The sequence below is a fragment of the Haliotis cracherodii genome, unplaced genomic scaffold, assembly GCF_022045235.1.
Source record: "Haliotis cracherodii isolate W230 unplaced genomic scaffold, xgHalCrac1.p SCAF_1, whole genome shotgun sequence".
Lineage (NCBI taxonomy): Eukaryota > Metazoa > Mollusca > Gastropoda > Lepetellida > Haliotidae > Haliotis > Haliotis cracherodii.
This window is the reverse complement of record NW_027266264.1, coordinates 70,416,355-70,442,772: the sequence shown is the minus strand read 5'-3', so window position 1 is coordinate 70,442,772 and position 26,418 is coordinate 70,416,355. Positions and strand designations below refer to the sequence as shown.

General features: G+C 41.5%; 2 protein-coding genes across 3 annotated transcripts; one reads left to right on the top strand and one right to left on the bottom strand.

The window, feature by feature from the left end:
• Positions 1–353: 353 nt before the first annotated feature.
• Positions 354–5,971, top strand: LOC139468160 (sperm microtubule associated protein 2-like). 2 transcript variants are annotated; one of them, XM_071249958.1, is made up of 5 exons: positions 354–386; positions 484–550; positions 1,769–1,851; positions 2,401–2,467; positions 3,994–5,971. In XM_071249958.1, exons 1-5 carry the CDS (start codon positions 371–373, stop codon positions 4,553–4,555), a joined length of 795 nt encoding a protein of 264 aa, XP_071106059.1. In that variant the 5' UTR covers positions 354–370; the 3' UTR covers positions 4,556–5,971. The 2 variants fall into 2 exon arrangements, with proteins under 2 accessions (XP_071106059.1, XP_071106051.1); XM_071249950.1 differs by having other exon boundaries at positions 371–550.
• A 2,292-nt stretch (positions 5,972–8,263) lies between these two features.
• Positions 8,264–26,000, bottom strand: LOC139468154 (TAF5-like RNA polymerase II p300/CBP-associated factor-associated factor 65 kDa subunit 5L). Its single transcript, XM_071249938.1, has 14 exons — positions 25,804–26,000; positions 25,073–25,230; positions 22,739–22,857; positions 21,843–21,972; positions 21,258–21,321; positions 20,457–20,511; positions 19,139–19,340; positions 18,241–18,423; positions 17,425–17,537; positions 16,537–16,618; positions 15,948–16,059; positions 14,528–14,696; positions 10,612–10,792; positions 8,264–10,043 (listed from the first exon to the last, which is right to left on the bottom strand). Exons 1-14 carry the CDS (start codon positions 25,915–25,917, stop codon positions 9,926–9,928), a joined length of 1,800 nt encoding a protein of 599 aa, XP_071106039.1. The 5' UTR covers positions 25,918–26,000; the 3' UTR covers positions 8,264–9,925.
• Between the last annotated feature and the right edge of the window lie 418 nt (positions 26,001–26,418).

Below are 26,418 nucleotides of genomic sequence, written 5' to 3'. Positions count from 1 at the left end.
AAGAATTTGAATGCATGACATATAATAAAAATACAAGACGCTTATAATCATAATATATACAATGTGGTCAAACAGGTGTGCAAATTTAAATCATCGTTTGGATATATGGTGAAAAATCCGTAAGACTTAAGAATAGCTTTATTTCGGGTATCGGAACAAAGCGTAAAGATAGCCTGCAGGTTAGTCAACCAGGCACAACGGAAAAACATAAGCCATTGTGTAGCCCTTACGGAGTGTGTTATCACATCGGCTTGGATAAGCTCCCATTGAGGCCTGAGCGATCACTCGGGACCTCTCGGCTTGTTCCGCTAGATTGAAGAGCCGAATGCCCTTGCGTCCCTAGCAACGCCCCTATCGACTAAGATGAAAGATGGCGACGGCATATGGTAACTTCATTCTGTTTCTTGTTGGATAGAATCACGTTTGTGTTGAAGACTCTCTGAACAATGGATACAGAGACTGAAAATTCTATGTCTGTTTCAGAAAGTACGCGAAGAATAGACTTGTTATCGAGGGCCAAACCAGTACCTCCAGGTTTTTTAGAGGATAGGTAAGTTTTTCGAGTTTTTGAATGATTGTTGTCGATTTGTTTAGCAAAAATATAGGCCTACTATTAATGTCACAACATTAAAAATTACTATTTGTTGCCCCCCACACCTAAACTAACGCTCACTCGAATTTGAGACATGTAAACTAGATATTTTAGGAGTGGTGTGGACGTGATACAATTATAAATAACAAGATAATAGATAGTGGATGCTTATATTATGATGATTTATCGAGGTGGCAGGTGGTTTCAATTTGATTTCCTTACCGAAATGGATACAATGGTGATATGCCCTTGTTTCGGGTAGCATTGGGATTCAGGAGTGTTTTGGGCGACACTCGTCAAACCATTATTGGCTTACCGGGTATAAATAAGCCTAGTTCACAAGATCCTGAAATTGTTTCTTTTTCTCTCTCTGAACATGCTTATATTTAGAAATACACAATAAGGGAAAGTTATTTATCATATAATAAAACATTGCAGGGAGAATAAACCACTAGGGGTTTATTCTCCCAGCAGTATTTTATTGTACAAGGTTATATTAAAGAGGTTTTTGTTGTTATTTATCTCTAATTCAAATCAGTTTGGTAGTTTTTTTTTATGTGTGAACTGAATTATACGGTATATATATATTTTTAAAAACATTGACTTGGTTGCTAACCATACCCATTGTGTAGTTCCCATCCCTGCACTCAAGAAAGAAACCACTCAGCATTTAACTGTTAAAACTTGCAAATTTGAATTCTAAAATAATGCTAAAAGTTTCTTCAACTCTGTAGAGTTACATCTCTTTCAGAAATCTGTTGTTATACTTTCATTATGTCACGGCATATGTATTGACTACCATTGTGTATTGCCATTGTAGCAGGGCGTGGAGTCATCCCACCGATGACATCCTTACCTTGTCAGCTTGCTGAGGGGGTTAACCTCTTTGGTCATGTGGACAAGGTGTCTGACCTCTGATGGTTCTAATCCCATCACGGGACATGGCTACACCATGATTACAATGTTTCAACTGGCAGTAGAAATGCTCATGTATGAAAGTAACATTGCTGGTCTCATATTACAAATATTAGTAACACTATTAATTTTTTCTTATAATTTCGTTTGTTCCCAGAGCTGTAGAGTAAGATAGTATTCTGTCAATATATATTTCTGATTGCAATAGAATGACACAATACACCTTTTATTGTGTGTTAAAATTGCCTGTGTTTGTTGCAGGCGTTCCGTGTACTGGGTAGACAATGACCCCCAGCAGCCGCAGGGACTGACTGAGGGAGGAACATCTAGGGTCACACTCTTCAGTGAGTGCATCCCTCATCTACCATCACCAGTCCGGCCTCCGTTCTTTTACTTTGAGCCAAATACTTCGAGCGGTCGGGTAGCCTAGCGGTTATAAAGTGTTCGCTCGTCACGGCGAAGACCCGGGTTCGATTCCCGACATGGGTACAAAGTGTGAAGCCCATTTCTGGTGTCCCCCGCCGTGATATTGGTGGAATATTGCTCAAAGCGGCGTAAAACCATACTCACTGCAGCCCAAAAAAATATTTGTGTTTCAAGCAACCCATCGTTTCGTTTGTGACCCAAATATGTTCATAACAGCTGTAAAAAATGGATGTTTCCCCATATTATTGTTGCTGTAGCTATTTTGACCATCAGATTGAGACATATTGGAACTAACTTAAGTTAAATATTATTCATAAAAGCATGAAATTATTATTAAAAAAATGCCAACTGACCCACTGATCTTGGGTCCATGTTGATTCTCCTTGTGAATTCCAAATGCATCAAATACAGTGCATGCAGTACATAAATTCATGTATTTATTTTTAATAATGATTTTTGTGTTGTAGCAACCACCACACGGCTCGAGGAACTGGCTCGGCACAGGTCTGCTCATCATGAGTATAAGAAACACAGGTAAAATGATGCTTTGAATGGTACGCTTAGTGACAATTAGGGGTGAGTAAGAGAAAAACTTTGGGTGTGGGTGATAAAGACCCGGGTGGAGTGGGAGACAGACCTTGGGTATGGGTGATATAGACCAGGGTGGAGTGGCAGACAGACCTTGGGTGTGGGTGATATAGACCAGGGTGGAGTAGCAGACAGACCTTGGGTATTGGTGATATAGACCGGGGTGGAGTGGCAGACAGACCTTGGGTAAGGGTGATATAGACCAGGGTGGAGTAGCAGACAGACCTTGGGTGTGGGTGATATAGACCAGGGTGGAGTAGCAGACAGACCTTGGGTATGGGTGATATAGACCAGGGTGGAGTAGCAGACAGACCTTGGGTATTGGTGATATAGACCAGGGTGGAGTAGCAGACAGACCTTGGGTATTGGTGATATAGACCAGGGTGGAGTAGCAGACAGACCTTGGGTATGGGTGATATAGACTGGGGTGGAGTGGGAGACAGACTTTGGGTGTGGGTGATATAGACCAGGGTGGAGTAGCAGACAGACCTTGGGTATTGGTGATATAGACCGGGGTGGAGTAGCAGACAGACCTTGGGTATGGGTGATATAGACTGGGGTGGAGTAGCAGACAGACCTTGGGTATTGGTGATATAGACCGGGGTGGAGTAGCAGACAGACCTTGGGTATTGGTGATATAGACCGGGGTGGAGTAGCAGACAGACCTTGGGTATGGGTGATATAGACTGGGGTGGAGTGGGAGACAGACTTTGGGTGTGGGTGATATAGACCGGGGTGGAGTAGCAGACAGACCTTGGGTGTGGGTGATATAGACTGGGGTGGAGTAGCAGACAGACCTTGGGTATGGGTGATATAGACCAGGGTGGAGTAGCAGACAGACCTTGGTTGTGGGTGATATAGACCAGGGTGGAGTAGCAGACAGATCTTGGGTATTGGTGATATAGACCGGGGTGGAGTAGCAGACAGACCTTGGGTGTTGGTGATATAGACTGGGGTGGAGTAGGAGAGAAACCTTGGGTGTGGGTGATATAGACTGGGGTGGAGTGGGAGACAGACCTTGGGTATGGGTGATATAGATATAGACTGGGGTGGAGTAGGAGAGAAACCTTGGGTGTGGGTGATATAGACCGGGGTGGAGTGGGGGAGAACCCTTGGGTAAGGGTGATTTCAAGAGCCTTTTTTAATGAGTGATCAAGTTAGGTTTAACTCTGCTTTGAACAGTGTATTTTTCAGTAAGATTTTTCCCAAGAAGTTGAAAAAATCATTTTCATACATTTTGATCAAAGTAAAGAAAATATATATGTTTGCAGTAACGTTTAGTTTTCGAGATGACAGAAAAGGGTCTGATAATACCTCCTCCTTTAACAAAACAAATGAATCAAGTAGTTTTCTGAGTAAGAGTTTACAGGCGAATAAAGATGAAAACAATGGACACACAAGCAAATAACAAACTTCCTGGAACCTATGTCCAGGTAATCTGATTACACGTTATTTAGTAATACTTGTTGTAGACCCACTCCAATATGGCCTGTGAAGAAGTCGGCTTTAGATGCCACTCCAACGGAGCGGCTTGAGGTCTTGAGTCTTGCGAAGGGACTCCATGATGAGTTCAAGATAGAGAGATCTCCATACTCTGTGGTAACCAAGGCGGCACGCAGTGTGTCCGCATCAGATCGCCTTCAGTCACTTGCCGTCCCCAAAAACAGGGAAGACCGATATTGTGTCAATGACTACGAGTGGGGTCAACCCAGCGAGGTCTCTCCTGCAGCCAAAACGGCCAGTGCCTCAGCAAGGGTGGAGACGCTAGCAGAAGCTAAGGGCTATCACAACGACTTCAAGGGAGAGAACCCTGTCCAGTGGCCAGTATCGGATCAGGCTCTGAAGGCTATAGCATCCCTGCGTCTTCAGCAGCTGGCACGGCCACGGAGTCGTACGATGATCAAAGACGACTATGATCCATACAAGGTCACTCTTGCTGCCAAGAAGGCTAGAGCAACACCAAGGCTGGAGGAGCTGTGTGCCCCAATACCTCGCAAGGTGCGGCAGAAGAAGACGGTTGCAGTTGGTCAGTGAAGAACAGGACAGTGTTATGTATTCATGTCAGTATTACTCATTTGTTTTAAGCAGTATTATACGGTTTGGCAAGCTTCTGATCAGTATTACATTGAATCTTGTTGTTGTTGCAAAGGTTTGTTTATGTCAATATGCTGTGACAACAAATCTCAGGTTGTTCAACATTTTGTTCTGAAATCAAAATGTTTATAATATTATTATGAATGTGTTATAATAAAGCTTTGTAGTGATATATAATTTACATGAATGATAGTCATAATCATCATAAACATACAGTTTAGACATTTTTCAATGCCCCAATGTTGTACCAACTGTTTCTGAGGTCGTACATGTGAAAAGGATTTTTTCAATTTGAAAAAAAAGAAATGGATGGACAGCAGGGGCATTTTCATCAGTATGTATATCTGTATATACTGTATTTGAATTTAGAGTATTGCAAGGTAGTACAGTAGAACACGGATATAAGGAACTACAATGGACCAGAGAAATCAGTTCGTTATCTCCGTTGTTCGTTATACACGTTTTTGCTCGGAAACGTCCGCCATCTTGGATAAGACAAAACACAATACACGTAATTGCAGTGTTACGCGTGAAATCTTCATGGCCTAATTTCTGGGCGAGTGAACTGACACTTGGACACAATCTCGTGAAATTTAAAGATTACATGTACAGGTAAGATTAACACAATGCAAATTTAACAAGGTTGATCCGTCACCGCTGATTGTATTGATTCGCCGCTGATTGCGTACGGCCAATTGTCAGTGACACTTGACACTGAGTGAGATTTCTCAGTTCGCTATACACGTCACTAATTAGGCCTAGTGATAGATGGGCTTTTCGGTGATCAGATATCAGTTCGCTGTATCCGTTAGTTCGTTAGTTCGTAAATTTTATGTGATATTATATAGGAGATAAATCGGGGATTTTTTAACAGTTCACTGTATCCGTTTGTTCGCTATATCCGTGTTCTACTGTATTCACAAAGGGTATGTGTCTGGATAACAATCGTTTATCCAGTATGACAGGATAACAAGGGTTAAGGATCAAAGCAGGCTTGTGTTATGATGTGTATCATCATATGAAAATATATTTATTTTTAAATTTACAATATTCATCCTCTTGAGATCATAAGCTGTTGCATGCATCATTCATATATTATATGGTGATGTATCAACGTCTGAAGCTGTTGCTGAATCTGTCATGTCTAACAGGTACAGAACTGCGAAGCCGGTCACTCCAGTATTAAACAGTTTACATATTTCTTTACACATGCTGTTTGCTTTATAAAGGTTTTCATATTGTGTATGTTTGAGTGAAGTTTGCCAGTATTTATTATACAGATTACAGTATTATTCTATGTCTTTCACCAGTGTTTTTTATTGCACAAGTGTTCAGTGGAATATCCATGTTGAGACTTTTTTGGCGCATATTCATTTTTTGTAATAAAAGATTGTGAGCAATGTAGTTTTGTGATTGTTGCAGTTTGTTGGAGTGAGTGACAGTGTGTGGGTCAGTGTTGTTCACTTTAGTCAGCAGTAGTCCAGCTGTGGCATGGCAGCCTGGGCCACGTTCATCAGTCATCGACCATGTCATTCTCCATATCTCCGGGTTTTGCATTTCAGTAAACCTTCACTAACCCCTGGATCCATTCCCATGGTTCTTGTGATCTCAAATTACCCTCCCTTGATCTTCATTAGCAAATTTGATTAGATACACTTCTCTGTCCAATGGACCAATCAGAATGCGAGTTACAAACTAGCCTCAATGTTGGATTGGCAGTGGCAGCCAGGTCCCTCGATTATGATAGAGTTTATGAGAATTCAACTTTGAAAAACTGACTGACATGCAAAATATCCCTTAAAGACACTTTTGATGGAAAATATGTCTTCATGTCCCCCTCCCTAACCCATGTTCTTTTTCCTTATATTGATCTTGATTGGTCGGTGAATGTTAATGAAAATCAAGGGCAGGTAATTTAAGATTGTGAGGGTTATTGAAGGTTAACCAAAATGCGAGCCCTGGAAATATAATGGATGTGACCATGTTCACAGCACAAGCAAATAGCAATGCTGTATGGGTGTGATGACTCCCAGTCTATCAGATAAAAAGTATCCCTTTCAAAAGTGGAGTAGTATTATAAATTTTATCAATATATCATATCAATTCGAAAATGTCCAATCAATGATAACCATAAAGACGTGTCAAATTTTCTTCTATTGTATCATGTATTATGTTGTGACATTGTTGTCGAGACGTGTTTTGTGTGTATCACAGCACGTCATCTACAAAATGAGTCATGAACACTGCTGTGTATACATGATACACAGGAAGCAGTCTGTTGGATCAACACAGTAACACCTATATTGTCACTTGCATATCATATATATGTGCATACACCTTACCATGGCTTACCACTAATCATTTCTCCAATGAGCTGTTTGGACAGTGATTCTAATCTTGACCTACAGATAATATCCTAAGTGACTTAGTCCCAGGCGTATAATGCTAAAATGTAGTGGAACCTCTCATAATGTCTACTGCCAAATTGAGTTTGGGATCTGCTTCCTCTACATCTTGTAAGTCTTTGTTTACACAACGTCATCAAAATCAGATCTTTTTTTCCCAATGACACTTCTCCACATGAAGATAGGAGTAAGCCTCCATAGGTCGCTTCAGATGAACTTTCTGATCGGCCAGTCAGCACTGAGTGAGTGAGTGAGTGAGTTGGGTAACGCCGCTTTTAACAGTATTCCAGTTATATCGCAGCATGTCAGCTTAATATGGGAAGAAAGCCTGAAGTGATGCAGGTCTCAGGCGTTAACCACTTCAGTGAAACCCATGAGCACGGGTATGGTGCTGACAAACCTAGAAACATAATCGAGGCAACCGGTATTCGAACCCACAATCATAGTTTTCTGGCGTGGCCGAGGGACGCAACTCTGTACAGTGAATCATGACGACCCATGACCCAGTCAGCGCTGAGACTTCTAAATTCTCAGCATGAATGAGCAAAGTGTTCAGAAAAGAATATCTGACTTCTGTAACTTGAAACGAACTTGAATGTATGTTATGATTAAGGCCACGATCATCCATGATCATCTTCCCGAGGTAACTAGCCTTATTATCAAAATCTTGTTTACACCCTTGCCACATCAAGTCCACTTTCTTGGGCTCAATATGACTGGACAATCGCATATATCGATAGTCCAATCACAGAAGATTTCACAAAATCAATTGTTGCCTGTCTTTGTTGACATGAATATGTCTTCTTCATCTTTTAAACACCTGCAACGTTTGCCTGTTTTTGTATCAGGGATGAAATCGCGAATGTTTTCGTTATCTGATCAAATAGGTTATCACTTATGGTAGTTGCCATCTTTGTGAAAAGCTATACAAGATAAGAACAGCAATCTGATTGGATATCGCATTTAATTACAAGGGGCACAACTCATGATGGTGCCAGGGTCGAGACAATAAAATTGCCTTGATGTGGCAAGGGTAGAAACTAGGCTTTTGATGCTCCATGGTACTGTTGTAGATATTCTATATACCCTGTTATTTCTGACCTCCTAGGCTTCTACACCCAAAAGGGAGTACGCCACTCTCAGCAATATGACGGCGGCCTGTCAATAATCAAACCTTGACCAGACAATCCAACAATCATCATTGTGGGCAACAATCCATGTCTTCAGAGCACGATTACACACTATCAGCCAAGTCACCAAACCTGACCTCCCCATCCATTTGGCCACCTTTTAGACCAGTATAGGTTGCTGGGGACCTATTCTCACCCGGGATTCCTTTGGCATTACGAGACATATAGTTTATGTCAAAGAATTGGAGTTCGAGGCTCAATTTCAAGCAGAATCCTTCAAATAAATTGCATGTCTGTTGTCATACTTGTACACATAAACAATCTGCCCACAATGTCTTCTGATGCATCATACAGGTCATATGGGGTTTAACGCTGTGTTCAAGATTATTGCACTTATATAGCCACACATGTGTGTGTGTGTGTGTTTGTTTGTGTTTGTGTGTGTGCGTGTGCGTCCAGACTAAAGCTGGAAGTATTGTTCCAGCCAACAGATACCATGCCGCAGATTAACATGAATACCCAACGCACACACACTATACTGACTCCGAGCTGACCAGTCATTATTTAATCCCCATAATGCAGAGCGTCAGGCAGGGTAACAACAAGTACAATTTTTTAATGTCTTGGTATGACATAGATAGGATCAAATCAACAACCTCCCTCTCTCCGTGCAGCGCTCTATCCACTAGACCACAGAGTAGGTCCATGCATCAAGGAAACAAGACTGAGGTTTATAGCTTGTATTCACGTAATACATTAAAACCGTATCAGAAATAAGATTCATATGACCATGGATGTATGAGATCTTTATGGCCCAGTGTTATTTCAATGTTATTCATCAACACAGCTGAGGTTTGTCTTTGCATCTATATAGGACTGACACCCATTCCAGTGAATATTGTATGCTGGCTACCACCTTGTTTTTCCTAAACTCAACACACACTTTCATACTGGCTGTATAGTAGGCAGTGTTGTCAGGACAGACATCATTGATGTACCGTCCTGTTGCCATCTGACATGGATGCCCTAGTGTCCTTGAGATGACAGCCATACTACATCAATGCTGTCCTTCAGACGAATAGCATGGCAGTCCCAATGTCCTAGTCAACTGACAACACGGTTGTCCCAGTTGTCCTAGATGACCGACAAGATGGTTGTCCCAACTGTCCTAGATGACTGACAACATGGTTGTCCCAACTCTCCTAGATGACTGACAACATGGTTGTACCAACTCTCCTAGATGACAGACAAGATGGTTGTCCCAATTCTTCTAGATGACTGACAAAATGGTTGTCCCAATTCTCCTAGATGACCGACAAGATGGTTGTCCCAATTGTCCTAGATGACTGATAACATAGTTGTCCCAACTGTCATAGATGACTGACAACACGGTTGTCCCAATTCTCCTAGATGACCGACAACATGGTTGTCCCAACTGTCCTAGATGACTGATAACATGGTTGTCCCACTACTCTGTTGATAGAACAAGTTACTATCCCAGAGTTGTGGACATATTTCATCTTTGGCTCACTATCCAAGTTGACATATATCATGGTTGTCCTACTGTCCCACATAAAACGGCGTCTCAAAGTCCAGTGAACAGCTTCTATTACACAGTTTATCCATACAGGAACAGTTTTGGATCTTGTGAACGTAGCAGAAGTTCATGTTTGTCCCGAATTGCCATGGAGACAGCTATTTCAGCCTTGTTAAGCAGGTTCCACTGTACTCCTGGGTGGGTCACAAATTGGTTCCACTGTACCCCTGGGTGGGGGTCATAAGTTGGTCCCAGCAGCCTGCAGCACATTGTGCTTGGAGAAGTGGAGGTATATCACAGACACCGACTTGGTGGGGAAGGCACTGAGAAGCTCAGGTGAGGCGCTGGACTCAGGGCTAGAACGCAAAGGACAAAGGTTATCCGTGAAATAACACCTAATATCTCAAATGCATGCCGACACAGACTGACCATTATCTTTCCATCAGTATCATACATACCCTGCAGCACTGACTTCTAGTCGACAGGGAAGGAGCTCTACATGCATTGCTACCATGGTTACACGTCTACAGGTGAAAACATTTAGTCATATCAACATGATCAATGCCCAGTAGTCATTATAGGGTGGGGGTGTGGTGAGTTTCCTGAAGAAATTACACAGCAAAAGAGGTGGGGTTCACAATATGGGGGGAGGGGTCTCATAAAAATCAAATGACACCATTCTATTTTTCAAATATTTGTGATGATTATTCAGGGACTGGTCATGTTATATAGTGTGTTGGGAGTGGGGCCATGAAAGAATTTTACATGAAATGGGGGGTGGGGGGCAGCAGAAACATCGTAAGACCAATCTCACCTCCATCTATAATAAACGACCAGGAAATATGGAAAGGAGAAGGAGTGTCTACCCTTCTTCAGGTACATTATATGCTGACTACAATCACGGCCTTGCATGACAGTACTCACTTGTCCTTGTCTACAGTCTTCCCGACGTCCCACACCCAGATACAGGAGTCCAGGCCCCCGGAGGCCAACAATGAGCTGTTGCGGCTGAAGCAGAGGGAGTAGACAGCGTCGGAGTGCCCACGCAGCTCCTTGTACAGATGACCAGTGCTCAGGTCCCACACACGGATCCGACGATCTTCACCTACAACATTTACAACGTACCTACATCAGCCTTTACATCAGTCTCTTCATGATGTTTTAACATCACTGTTATACATGTTATAAGCAGGGACAAAATATCAAAATGATATACAAGATTCAATTACAAGAAATCAATCACAGATTAACACGTGAGGAATTGAGGATGTTTTTCCAAAGTAAATGAATACTGTAAGATTTGAGTTTTGAGTAGGATGCTCTTCAGTTATCTCTTGGCACAAAAAAAACATAATTCACAAAAATCCAAAATCATATTTATTTGGGGTAATTATTAGCATGATTAGTAAACTACACCTCTAGAATGTAATAAACAGCTTTATTCTCCTGTATAGGGGGCTCTACAAGAATAAACATTTTGGGTGTGGAACAGGAGCAGTGGTTTGTTGATAGTTACTTCCCTTTGTGCTTATGCTCAGGAAACTACAATGCCATCTTTAGTCTTCATTATTTTCTTCCTTCAGAACAAACAATAACTGTGTACCACACTTGATGTACCACGCCAACGGCTGATGGTATGGTAACTTCCAATCAAATTTTAACCAACATTGATGAATATAGCAATTATTGATAGGGGATTCCGATACACCTCAACAAGACTCCAGCAGACATCCATAGTCAGGATCACCTGATAACCACAGGGAGTCTGTCATCTTCAACAATACCACCTTGCAGGATTACCATGAACTAGGACCACAAGCATCCCTCTGGTGTCGTTCATAGCATGGTACGCTATATCATCGCGTCAGCTAATTAATAAAGGATCGTAATGGCGTATGCTTATTAACCTATTAAATTAGTCATACCCAAATTGTTTCATGTTATTTGTTCAACGTTTATGATACATTAGTTCGGAATGATCGTTGCTGATTTTCTTAAGCAAGATCAATGATAAAGGAATCCGCCATTAGCAAACTCAATGGTGCAACCCTATATTATTGCAGAGTCGCTATTTTTAGGTTTGATCATCCAAATAAATAGGTTCTATTCTAACCAATTCCGAATGGAGGTAGGGATAATGCCAGTTCAAAAACATTCCAGAAACAACGAACGAGTTAAAATGTTCACTTTTGAAAAATATCATGCTTAGATTTGTATAAGTAAACAGCCAACAGGGTGTGTGGATTACCACGAAAATAGAGAGTCCAAGTATATACATGATTGAGATTGAACCAAGATACCTTGACCCCAGTAAGTCTTAACCCAACTTTTATTAATGGGTGTGACAATAAACACCTTGATTATTAAACAAAAGCTAATAAACAGATTAGGAGCCAATAGAACCAGAAAGGATTACCATAATCAACTGGATCTGATCCTTATTTCCCAACTAAGAAGTAACCTCCAGATCATCATCCACAACTAATAACAACCATCCTCATTACCCGAGTGTTGGATCACACTCTCCCCAGGTAGTTGTCAGCCAAGGTCTTGTCACTGCTTCCATTTCTCTTCCATATCTTGCCAGTAACTGTCTTGACAAAGAATATCAGCAATCATGGGAAACAATCAAGGCTGTTCCTTGAACCCGTTGTTAGTTATCCATTTACTGACCTTGGTCTAGTGGGAGTCATAGATGCCTGAGGTAGATTCCCTGTGAGTTCTAATCACAGCCTGCGATACCTGATCTCAAAGTCCTTCTGAATCAAGATATTGCTATACTACATCCAAGCATTAAGATGTAGTATTTGAGGATTCTGATGAAAACTGTCTGATTGAGGTTGACAGAGTAGGTGTAACCAATCCAGCTTTAGCGGTAGATCAAGCAGAGTCCATACATCTTGGTTGGCAGGGCTTGAACTACCAGATACAACAGGACGTTGTGGGGGGTATTGCAAGTCTGGGATCATTTACCAAAGGTGAAAAGAATTTGCTATCAAGTTGTTGAATCGAGATGTTGAACACATCAATCTGAGGCATCTATCCTACTTCAGGAATGAGCATGAAAACATCCAGATGAAGTGTCCATTCTGTGAAGATTATCCCTGAACATCTGGAAAGAGTGTCTGCCAAAATGTTCATTTTGCTTGGAATGTGTTCGGCCTGAATGCTGATATTCAATGTGCCCACTAGATCAATGAGGTAACAAGTCTCCAGCATCGAAATAATGGTAAGATCTGGTGCCTCCGTGCACGATGATGTTGGATACTACTGTCATATTGATGTGTCTTAGGATCCATACCCTCAAGATACCGTATCAACACACACATCAAGATCTGTGTACAGTTGGTATTGACATGACGTTGGACTGAAGGGTGCTCCCACCAGGCCATGCAGCAGATGGAGCCACGAACTCCTGACGTACCTGTGAAGGAGAGTCACTATAGCCGATCTGGATTGGCATCTGAAGCATGGAAGGCATCCCGGGCTATGATATTGTCTTTGAAACATGCTTCCTATAAACTGGTAAGTTTCCAATGAAATCTCCAAACTGTTTAGGAAGAACTAACATGACTACGACTGCCCTGCAGGCTTGGGTCCTCTGTAACATTCGAGCCCTAAGACATCTCATCATGTCGCATCTTCCGTACTTGATCCCTGCTATCAGCTTAGTTTCATTGTGTAATAGACTGTGTGAGGTATCTGCACTCAAATCCGAGTGCTAAGAAAAACATTCCTTCAATCTGGTAGCCGAAGCCTGTCTTGTACTGTGTATGCAGGAAAGCCGAGTAGAATCTGAGCCTGGATCCAGAATAGCCATCGGATTCACCTCCTGCACCTGTTAAGTAGCTAGATTCACACCAAGTCCAGTAAGATCCATCAGTGCCACAGCGACAGTACAAGATCAGTAGCCAGGTGTGGCATTGGTTTCAGGAGTGGAGACTCCATACAGCTGGGAGCCTGATTTAGCCTTCGCTAAATCAGCAACTGGAAGATCTCCGTAAAGCTCGCATCTCAAATCAAGACCACAGGTAATGTCTATGCACTTTGGACAGACCCGGGTCAGAATAGACATTTGAGAGCTTTCCAAAACACATGTAGCCGTGTTGGCTCAAGAGCAGATATGAGAAGATGGTGGACATAGTTTCCCAAGCAAGAACGCCAAGAGAAGTAACACTATCAAGAAACACTGACTCATGCACCATACTCAAGTAAGTCCTTGACAGGAGGACAAGGCTCTTTTTATTCTAGAGGTAGAGTTTTTGCTACACTTATGTATGATCTGTCACTCTAACAAAGAAAAGACAACAAATCGTTTTGAAGACAATGTATGTCACACTGTCTTCAACACATGTTTAAGTGTATTGAGTACATTTGTATTTAGTACAGACTGAGGTTATATACTTAATTTATTAATATTTCACTTATTAGTGAGTTAGTGAGTTGGGTTTAACGCCGCTTTTAACAGTATTCCAGTTATATCGCAGCATGTCAGCTTAATATGGGAAGAAAGCCTGAAGAGATGCAGGTCTCAGACGTTTACCACTTCAGTGAAACCCACGAGCACGGGGTATGTTGCTGACAAACCTAGAAACATAATCGGGGCGAACCGGGATTCGAACCCACAATCATAGGTTTATGGCGTGCCCAAGGGACGCAACTCTGCACAGCGAATCGCGGCGCCTTAGACGACTGGGTCACCCGTGCCCCCATTTCACTTATTAAGCTGCTTCTCATAATGTTAAAGCAGTCAGTTTATGGTTCAATATTACACTATTATTATCATGGTTTTCTGAAAATGAACTGGGAATGATATGATATACTGATGTTTGCTGCCTACCTGCTGATGCTAAGAGCTTTCCATCTGGTGAGAATGCAAGGGACATAACTGAGCCCCGGTGACCTTGAAACAAGCGGACAGTACGGCCACTTTGTATGCTCCACAATCGGACAGTCTTGTCTCCAGATCCAGTTGCAAGGTAGTTGCCATTTGGGTGGAACTTGACACACTGAAACAGCATGAAGAAGACAACTGAAACACCATCAAAGTTCCCTGAAAGACCTGGATAGGAGGTCACACTCAATTAACACCACATGGCAGAACTGGGTTACACAGTAAGCATGGTAAGTGTGTGCACAGCCATATGAATAGGGGTGCCTATTGGGGCATTTTTGACTATTGCGATACTATTGCGATAATTAAAACAACTATTGCGATACTATTGCGATAGTGGCCCTACTATTGCGATACTATTGCGATAGTTTTCACTTGCAATTATAGCAGGCTTTAGCAGCATATATTTCAGCATTTTGACTGACACCATCAACATAATTATAACTTTCTGATACTATTCGTAAAGAAAACAAGAAATGAGAAGAAAACAAGTTCAAATTGACCTCTCAAAAACATTTTAATACAAAATTTCACTTCATGTAACTTGTAAAGTCTTAGGTTACTGCAGTGTTTTAGCACCAATGTGAATGAATGTGATTGAATGACTAGTATTTGACTATACAAACTGTCAAACTAATTGTCACATTGGCATTCACTGAATGACTAAATGCGATTTAACATATCAATTAGGAAACAAAGTTGACAAAAACTGACATGTGGCGTCCGCCATCTTGTCAATGTTGCCTAGCGACGAGTAGCTAAGGGACATAATTCTAAATCAAGCAGACAAAGTAGTGCAATCCAAAGGAAAGCACGACAGAGGTTAGATGATCATAGGAGTTGTTTCTATGTTTTTTAAGAAAGTAAATGTACCAAACAAATTAACTATCGAAACTATCTATAGTTAGACAAACTATTGCCAATAGTATCGATTGTTTCAAGTTGCAATCGATAGCAATCGCAATCAATCGATAGTTCGATGTATCGTTACACCACTACATATGAACAATGCCATATCGACACCTTGCGAAAATTTGAACTGTTTATACCAAGAAACACATTCACTTTCCTACATCCAACAGTATTCCTTTTTGGTTTTTTTCAGTGAGTGGTTACCATGGTACATGTGAAAACTGACAACAGCTAGAAGCCATGATTAGAAGCTCATTGTACCATCAGTCAATGTTGAAAATAAACAGAAAAATATCAAATCTAACTACACATCATCTAATTACTTTGTTCTTACAAGCCCACAATGGTTTACATGTAAAGTGCCTGATATAAAGTGAGTATTCCAGGTCAACATTTCACAAACATGACCAAACCAAAGATATGTCATCCCACGTAATACTGACATTGTACTCACATCTACATCAAATGTATGGCCAATAAACGATCGGAGGGGATATGTCCTTTCTGTGCACCACAGCTTGGCTGTACGATCCTGAGAGCTGCTGGCAAAATAGCCCGCAGTAGCACTGGAGTGAGAATTATGTCTAAATTAATGACAATTGTATGCAAATTTTATAAAATTTCAGCTATATAACAGCAGGGAATATCAAAATCATTGCCTCAGCTTCTGATAGGGACTTGGTTTTGGGCTCTGGAAAAATGAGAAGCTGATTCAGAATTATATAGGTCGTCTAGCCCTGTCTTAAACCTAGCCCATCTCTGTCCCTTGACCAGTCAGTTTAAACATCAATTTAAAGCTCTGTACTTTCATTAACAAAATTTAAATTTGTTTTACAAACATCTCTAGTTATCATAGTGGGATAAAGCCAAGAAGATTGATTTTGATATTTCACTCAACCTGTAATCTCACATACAAGCCAATTTGATTATCATAATGAGATATATAATTCAGACATGTTAACCAATTATGATGAAGCATATTGCCAGATTACTACATGTCTGCCCCACATGTTGCCGTTGATCGTGGTGGAGTCCCTCCTCACCTAGCATCGATGTCCCACACGGGGTAGTTGTGTCCCTGGTAGCACACCCTGTTGGTGTGTGTCCTCACATCCCACAGCCGCACTGCATAACAAACAAACAGTCAGTGAAAATAAACACTTCATCCTTAATGCTATGGCACATCTAACTCTACCAGTATGATACACCAGTGTCTACCTGTATGGTACACCTGTGTCTACCTGTATTGTACATCTGTGTCTATCTGTATGGTGTGCCTGTATCTACCTGTATGGTACACCTGTGTCTACCTGTATGGTACACCTGTGTCTACCTGTATTGTACATCTGTGTCTACCTGTATTGTACATCTGTGTCTATCTGTATGGTGTGCCTGTATCTACCTGTATGGTACACCTGTGTCTACCTGTATGGTACACCTGTGTCTACCTGTATGGTACACCTGTGTCTACCTGTATTGTACATCTGTGTCTATCTGTATGGTGTGCCTGTATCTACCTGTATGGTACACCTGTGTCTACCTGTATGGTACACCTGTGTCTACCTGTATTGTACATCTGTGTCTATCTGTATGGTACATCTGTATCTACCTGTATGGTACACCTGTGTCTACCTGTATGGTACACCAGTGTCTACCTGTATGGTACACCTGTGTCTACCTGTATGGTACACCAGTGTCTACCTGTATGGTACACCTGTGTCTACCTGTATGGTACACCTGTGTCTACCAGTATGGTACACCTGTGTCTACCTGTATGGTTCATCTACCTCTACCTGTATGGTACATCTGTGTCTACCTGTATGTTACAAATGTGTCTACCTGTATGGTACACCTGTGTCTACCTGAATGATACAAATGTGTCTTCCTGTATGGTTCATCTACCTCTACCTGTATAGTACACCTGTGCCTACCTGTGGTGTCTTCTGAGCAGGAGAGTAGGTAGGTGGAGTCGGGGGTGAAGCAGGTTTTGTAGACAGCCCCAGCATGGCCCCGGAGTGTCAGTGTCTCAAGATCACAGCTAGCCCTGCGGTACACAACAGTAACATGTGCAAACCTTTGATTTGATGGAAATTCAAGATATCAGGACAATTCTGGATTACACATGGTGAGAATGTAAGTGAGGGAACATAATCAACATAATAATGCTGTTTGGAGTGCGCAACAGATCAATGAGTTACCTGTGTCATCATCCCTGCTGTGTGGGCACTGGGACAACGAGGTCAATCACAGGTGAACACTGCCATAATATACCTTTTCCTGTAGTGTCACCAGTGATGTCAGGTGAGGAGAAATGGGGTTTAACATCGTGTCCACGATTATTGTACTTATATAGTGACCTGCTTGTACTTGTCCGGAGTAATGCTGACTTTATAGTGCTAGCCCACTAAGACACATGCTGCATTTTAACATGAATACCCAGCTCAGACACAGTATACTGACTCCGAGCCGACCAGTCCTCGTTTTAGCCCCTTAATGTCGAGCGCCAGACAGGGCAACAACAACTTCAACAAGCACCACCTTTCAACAGCTTTCGGTATGACGAGGCCGGGGATCAAACCACAGACCTTCCACTCTCCGGGAGGACGGTGTCACCAGTGAGCTACAAGTGGTTTACCTGGTGATCAAACCAGCAGCATGGCACATCTACCTTTATATCAGAGAGATACAAGTGGGATGTAACATCTACATATTCCTGTAGTGTCACCAGTGAGTTACAATTAGGTTACCTGAGGGCTGCTTTGTCGGCCTCGACATTGAGGAGGTCAGCTGCTAGCGCTATCCTGCTGGGGTCGCCGTCGCCTGCCTCGGAATGGATGTGTCCGGGTGTCAGGCTCCATAGAGACACAGTGGAGTCTTCAAACCCTGCCGCCAGACTCTCCCCATCAGGGGAGACACACGTACTGCACAACCTGCAGAACAAATTGTCGAAAATCACACAACAACGACAATGGAGACACAAATTTTGATGGGTTTGCAGAAGGAGCATCAAAACAATATTGAGCTAGTGCTATTGATATTGAGCTAGTGCTATTGACATTGAGCTAGTCCTATTGATATTGAGCTGGTGCTACTGATATTGAGCTAGTCCTATTGATATTGAGCTAGTGCTATTGATACTGATCTAATGATACTAAAATGAGCTGGTGCTATTGATATTGAGCTAGTGCTATTGATATTGAGCTGGTGCTACTGATATTGAGCTGGTGCTATTGACATTGAGGTAGTGCTTGTGGTAGTGCTATTGAGCTGGTGCTACTGATATTGAGCTAGTGCTATTGATACTGATCTAATGATACTAAAATGAGGTGATGCTATTGATATTGAGCTGGTGCTACTGATATTGAGCTGGTGCTACTGATATTGAGCTAGTGCTATTGATACTGATCTCGTGCTATTGATATTGAGCTGGTGCTACTGATATTGAAGTAGTACTAGTGCTATTGATATTGAGCTAGTGCTATTGATATTGAGGTAGTGCTAGTGCTATTGATATTGAGCTAGTGCTATTGATATTGAGGTAGTACTAGTGCTATTGATATTGAGCTAGTGCTATTGATATTGAGGTAGTGCTAGTGCTATTGATATTGAGCTAGTGCTGGTACACTGTGCGTGTGGTACACATACCCTTGGTAAGCGTTGAGGAATGTGTAGACACATATTGAGGACATACAGGGTGGTCCATCTCGAACCTTCTGGATGGACTGTGTGAGGGTGGACATGCTGACATCACTGGACACTGGGGTCGTGCTGGACTGCTTGGTAGCATGGTCGTCCTCCACCTTGGGAGTGTCAGTATGTTCCATGTTGCTTAGCTCTTTATGCTTCACTGAAAAATTATGTGGTCGGCTTCAAACTGGCTCTTACTCTTTGTTTCACTGACAAGGGACGTGGCAGGCTTTATATAGGCTCTAACTCTTTGTTTCACTGACACGGGATGTGGTACGCTTCATATAGGCTCTAACCCCTTGTTTCACTGACATACGATGTGGTACGCTTCATATTGGCTCTAACCCCTTGTTTCACTGACATGGGATGCGGTAGGCTTTATATAGGCTCTAACCCCTTGTTTCACTGACACACGATGTGGTACGCTTCATATTGGCTCTAACCCTTTGTTTCACTGACATGGGACGTGGTAGACTTTATATAGGCTCTAACTCTTTGTTTCCCTGACATGGGATGCTGTAGACTTTATATAGGCTCTAACCCTTTGTTTCACTGACATGGGATGTGGTACGCTTCATATAGGCTCTAACTTTGTTTCACTGACATGGGATGTGGTACGCTTCATATAGGCTCTAACCGTTTGTTTCACTGACATGGGATGCTGTACGCTTCATATTGGCTCTAACCCTTTGTTTCAGTGATGATGTGGTGGACTATATTGACTCTATATTGGCTGTAACCCTTTATTTCTCTCTACATTTTTCAAATTACTGAAATATAATGTAGAATGTACATGATGTATACTGACTCAATCCCTTTTGGTGGGAAAGACATGTCAGTTGTTACTGGCTCAAACTTGCATTAAAAAACAATATCGGCCTTACACCATGTACACAGGTGCTAACCATTTTGGTGTCACTAAAACATGACGAAAAGAATTGTAAACATTTTTCTCATACACATATCTCCATTCAGCCTGGGAAACAGGGAGAGACAGTATGAGTCTGTATACCCACTGAGATACCATTCTGCAGTTTAACATAGATGACCCACTCAGGTGCAGTATACTGACTGCCAAGCTGACTACTTCTTGTCTTATCCCCGTAATGCTGAGTGCCAGGCAGGGAAACAACAAGTACCTTCTTTTAATGTATTTAAGTATGATGTGGACAGGGATCAAACCACTGACTTTCCACTCTCCAGGCAGGTGATCTATGAACCAGATCACTATAGTAGGTCAGAAAACAAGAGAAGGAATTGAAAATATGTTACCTACCTTCTACATGGAAGAATTGGTTGAAGATTTGCAACATTATCATGTTGTCCTCCATCTGAAAACACATGTAGAAAACCAACTCACCAAATCTGCAAGTGTCTCAGAAACACATAGAAAATATACACCAGCGACCGTGCGACTATGAGGCGACTAATGGGATCGGGTGGTCAGGCTCGCTGACTTGGTTGATGCATGTCATCAATCTCATATTGCGTGGATCGATGCTCATGATATTATTTACTGAACTGTCTGGTCCAGGCTCGATTATTTACAGACTGCCGTCATATAGCTGGGATATTGCTTAGTGCTGAGTTAAACAACAAACCAACCAACCATGTCACACAACTGGTGGGTGAGTGAATGGATGATCTATCGCTCATCGATCTATTGATCTACCATATTCCAGCTGTCAGTGCTATTTGTAAATGATCAAGTGTGGGTTATGTAAGCCAGTTATTCAAGCATATGTGTTGTGTGTGGATTTCACTTTGTATAAATGGAAACTTCCACGTCGAGGTGGTAAAACACATGAAGCCGAATCATTTGAGAAAGCCGACATCTGATTGGCTCAAGAACCCACCCATCCTTCATTAAGATTTGGTGGTCAAAGTTCACTCATGGTATACCTGACGAGATGTTTGTGTCCAGATCCTGATCCAGAGAGGTATCGTATTGGCCAAAAAGATCTGATTTTAATGAGATATGCTGTTGGTGCAACACCATTTCACAGATTTAAGAAGGGTCAACCACTACATCAAAGTGATAAAGAATCAGCACGGTCAAGTTACCATGGTTACTCACTTTGAGGTGCCTCATCAGGTAACTCAGACTGGCCTCTGTCAAGGAGATGCTGAACTTGTTGTCTCTGAAAGAAAGATAAATGCTCATTTACTGGGATGCAAGAGTGACTGAGTATGGTTTTACGCCGCTTTGAGCAATATTCCAGCAATATCACAACAGGGGACACCAGAAATGGGCTTCACACATTGTACCCATGTCGGGAATCGATCCTGGGTCTTCAGCATGACGAGCTAACACTTTAACCACTAGGCTACTGACCGCCCCCTGGGATACAAGAGAAACTTGCAACAAAACAATAAACATTTATAGTCATTAGTGAAGTAAACATTAATGCTTTTTTGTATCCCAGTATTTTCCATTGCATACTTTTGTACATGGGATGCCAGAAATGCACACACTGACACCACAAGTATGTGCTGGTGCTGACAGACCAGGGATCACAACAGGCTCAATCTGGGATTTGAACCAAGGACAACCAATCCGGCCATGGCTAAAACATGCCCACTAGGTCCCATGTTCTCCCTGCAACACAACATGACCACTCTGACCCCTACACTCATGTAGTCACTCTGTCTGACCACCTACCTGAAGTTCCCGACATCTTGTGAGTTGGCTACATCTAGTTTGGTGTCCATCTTCCGCAGTGCTCTGATCAGCGTCTTATGACTGTCATCCTCTTTCAGTAGTGAAACATGCCGATCATGGAACTTATGGGCTACAAACAATGGAACAATCAGTTTTGTGGAACTACAGTGATTTTCTTTCATCACCTCTGTATGGATAAATAACAATCAGCAATACTCCACAATTACAATCATCAATACTCCACAATTACAATCATCAATACTCCACAATTACAATCATCAATACTCCACAATTACAATCATCAATACTCCACAATTACAATCATCAATACTCCACAATTACAATCAGCAATACTCCACAATTACAATCAGCAATACTCCATTCTCCAGCATACCAATGTGGCCTGTATGTTATCAAGTTTGGGCTTGACTGTACATGCTGTGAAACATGTTGTAAACTGGTAAAGGGGACCCATTCTGTACCCTGGTAAAGGCGTCCCATTCTGTACCGGAATAACTTTAGAAGTCCAGGATAGAAAACATGTTAGATCCACATCTTGCAGATGAAACAAATTTGAGTTTCAAGCCTCAGAGTTTTAAATTATTATGAACTTGTTATGGTACAGTTTATATAAAAAGACTCAGGTGAGATTCTCTGAATGTCTCACAACAAATTCTATCGTGGTGAAACAGGGAGAGAGACTATTTCATTTTGGCAATATGACCAACACATCAGAGAGGTCTGTAAGTTTGGCAAGCAATGGTAAGTAATCAAATCTGGACCAGTGGTTGATAGTAAGAGCAACAATCACCATCCTTGTTGTTTGGAGGCACACAATCAGCATGTAATGAGTCGAGATTGATTTATCCTACACTAGGTTGTAGCTAATGGTGTACCTGGAGTCTTATGTCCATTACAGAGAAGTTCCAGGTAGACGTGGACAAACATTGGGAAGAGAAGACCTCGAAGTTCTCCCTGGTAGGGCTCCACAGCATCAAGTACAAAATGTTTCAATCTGAAAGTCAAAATGAAAAACATTGTGATCCCGTAAGTTTCAAAAGGTTCTATTTACGATCAACTTTTGAACTTGTTTGTCAATATCAATTTCAGGAATGTTTACTTTAAGTCTAATATACAGTGTTAACAAGTAATAGATTCCTGGGAACCTGTAGGTCCATCTATTCCTATAGTATTTGAATCTAGGGGCCCTTACATCTTTAACTTATCACAGCAGGCCAAAGACAGTGAGTGAGTGAGTATGGTTTTACACCGCTTTTAGTAATATTCCAGCAATATCACGACGGGACACCAGAAATGGGCTTCACACATTGTACCCATCTCACGAATCAAACCTGGGTCTTCGGCGTGACGAGCGAACGCTTTAACCACTAGGCTACCCGACCACCCGTCAGTGCAATGACAACATGGACAAAGGTTTTCACATGCGGATATGGGGAGCATCAGCTGAGTTTACAGACTAAGATCAGTTTTACATGACCATGTTGACTGCATTGCTACATGTAAACTGTGCCAGCTAGTGCAGTCTTCACAGTAAATATCAAGTTACTGAAACCTTCTACCAGGGTCTACCAGACAGAACACATTCATATCTAGATTTTACTCCTTTATCAGAGTCTTGGTAACGCTTATTAGACTGAAAGAAAGCTTACACTGAACTAGACTTCCCTTTTGGACAAATGGCTAAGTCCCAGATCAATCAATACTGCATATCACATTAATGTATCACCAAATTAATAGGATTGTCAACCACAAGCCTAAAATGTGCCATGAAATTAATGTGAGAAGCTCTACCATTGAGTCTACCTATGGGCTTCCTTACTCAATAATTATTCCTAAAAGTAAAAACAACATCACACATTGTTGGCATGGTTGATCATCATCTAAACTGCCTGATCATATTGGTGAATATATACCAGTGTATCTGCTTTGTCATGTGGGTAATATACTTGTTGTACATGGTGACTAGCCATTCATGGCAGGTGAGCTAAACTTGGGTCTGCTGTCCTTAATGTTAAATGTTTCCAGTACGTGCATGAGCAATGAATGTGAGAAAGTGACATGGCAAATAAAAGAGCACTCACATGTTTTGCATTAATTTCATGCGAGCATTAACACAGTTAATATTAAGTTTGTTAGTTTGTTGTTTGTTGTTTGTAGCCACACTCAACAATATTTCACCTATATGGCAGCTGTCTGTAAATAATCGAGTCTGGACCAGACAATCCAGTGATCGATATCATGAGCATCGATCCACGCAATTGGGTTATGATGACATGCATCAACCAAGTCAGCGAGCCTGACCACCCAACCCGTTAGTCGCCTCTTACGACAAGCATAGTCGCCTTGTTGGTATGCATGGGTTGCTGAAGACCTATTCTACCCCGCATCTTCACAGGTCATTTAATTTTAAGTTTTACATTAAAACAATAGCACTAAACTATACAAATACATACGACATGTATTAGCAAAGGCAAAGCCTTGGTCCCAAACAGCATATCAAAATGCAGAACAGCATATCAATGCTGAGAAGATATTGGAAATATTTTGTATGCAAATATTTATCTAGACTTGCTTAGAGGCTTATATCCAGTATATCCAGCCCCAGGCCGGCAGTAAATGTCAGAAAAAAAAATCTCAAATATTTCCAAAGTCATACTCTTATAGTCATAACTGATATTATGGCTTGGTCAAAGTGACTTGTATTTCACTGACAACAGGACCAATACACATGATATAGATGAAGAGGCTTTAATGCTTTGTTTCACATCATTGCATAGAAAGCAATGTTAAAATACCTCTGAATTTAAGAAAATAAGAATGTGAAAACATACCAAATTTGAAAAAAAAGGATTTTTCCCAATTTGCCCAACAAGGGGATTTAGTTAGGGATCATACTGTAAAATTGCTAGTATGTACAAATGAACACTAATGACCATGACCTGTTCATTGAGTGAGTGAGATAGTGTTGTTTTACACCAAAGTCAGCATTATTCCTGCATTAACAAGACAAACTGATAAAACTGTGTGAGACAGCATGAGGAAAGATCCATGTTGCGGGGTGCTGTGACACAATCACCCATGCTCATTACTCAGCAATAATGACAACAGTGGGGTACTGGTGCCCCCCAGAATCAGACACAAAGAATCACTGGCCAGAATCACTAATAACAGGGTTCATTTCTATAGAACAGTGTCTCTAACAGTCAAACCTTGTGAATTGCTGATCACAAGCTGTGGCATCCCCAGAAATGCTGCTGTAGACAAGGACGTTCTCGGTGTTGCCGTTGCAGTTGACGCTCCCATGCAGGGCCACCTCACTCAGCTGTTGTGTAGCTCCACACTCCCGTTTCCCACTCACCTCTGCATCCTGCAATAAATGATGCCTTAATCATATGCAGAATATAGTCATCACATGGAACACCACCATGATCATACAGGTACAGTGATATATGGTCCAGTCCAAGCATTCTGGGTTCAAAAGAAAGTAAAATTAATGGTCACTATGTACATGATGTAGCAGATAATTATTGTGAACATAAATATGATGCTCAAACCCTGACATTGGGGTTGACACTTTTGAATGCAGGGAATAATCAACTGTAATCCACAACATTTTTGTTTTTCTGTTATATTTTGATCAGATGAAATATATGAAATTAATGCAAATACACGATTATGCAATATCCACGTTGGTCTGCAAAGTCCCAAGTTTCACGCATTTTACAACATGTTCATCTGTCACGTATTGGTTCAAATTAACCATGTTCATAAATCCATCAGTTTTAGCCAGGGTTACTCCATACAAAAATACGACCATCGTATATCGCTCTAGATGTTTTTTGATTCTCTTTGAATTTTGGCACATTACATGGAAGAAAAATTGAGAGAATCAAATGGCAGAGGCATGCATAGATACTGTCACGGAAACATCCAAACCCACCATGAAGTGCCTCCTCTTTAAATAATGAGTGACAGTCGACTGTATCTGCTCATGTTTAACTCTTTTCATCTTAAGAAAATGTGGAATATCTGGTGTTGACATAACATCCCACATTTTTGCCAGAACTGACTCAAATCAGCCACATCTTTTCATTTGCTTTGTGTTCAGTTTAGAAACTGCAAAGATTCTAGCTTCCGGCTGCCATTTTGATAAAGGGAGGTAATTCAAGATTTGCTTTCTACTGAGGCGCATAACTTCTCCAGTGTTTACCGCTACACGTGTTCGAAACCGAGAACTTGCATGTGTAGGGCCATTATATATTAATGTTGCACGTTGCGTTCAGTTTTAAAATGGGTTCGACCATCAATCAGGTATATAAAACTAGTAGGTATGATATAGCCTATACAAATTAAAAAGGTTAAATTAAGTAACTATGAGGACTACATTAGTCTAACTTTGGTGTTTCATTTAAATGGATGAGCATGTGAAATGTTTTTCCTGTTTTCCAACAGATGGTCTCTGATAGAATCAATCACTGGCATCTTGAATAAACAAAGTCCTTAGAAGTTACCTCAAGGGTCAGAGCAATAAGGAGGACGTCCACCTTTTGGTCAT

Excerpts from the sequence above, each read along its gene's own strand:
- LOC139468160 (XM_071249950.1), top strand. The coding sequence starts at position 447 with ATGGATACAGAGACTGAAAATTCTATGTCTGTTTCAGAAAGTACGCGA. Across the intron at positions 1,852-2,400 it reads ATCTAGGGTCACACTCTTCA|CAACCACCACACGGCTCGAG; the intron begins GTGAGTGCATCC and ends TTTGTGTTGTAG. Across the intron at positions 2,468-3,993 it reads CATGAGTATAAGAAACACAG|ACCCACTCCAATATGGCCTG; the intron begins GTAAAATGATGC and ends TACTTGTTGTAG.
- LOC139468154 (XM_071249938.1), bottom strand. The coding sequence starts at position 25,917 with ATGTGGGATGTTATGTCAACACCAGATATTCCACATTTTCTTAAGATG. Across the intron at positions 21,322-21,842 it reads CAAGATGTCGGGAACTTCAG|AGACAACAAGTTCAGCATCT; the intron begins GTAGGTGGTCAG and ends TCTTTCTTTCAG. Across the intron at positions 16,060-16,536 it reads GTGTGGGACATCGATGCTAG|TGCTACTGCGGGCTATTTTG; the intron begins GTGAGGAGGGAC and ends TTCTCACTCCAG.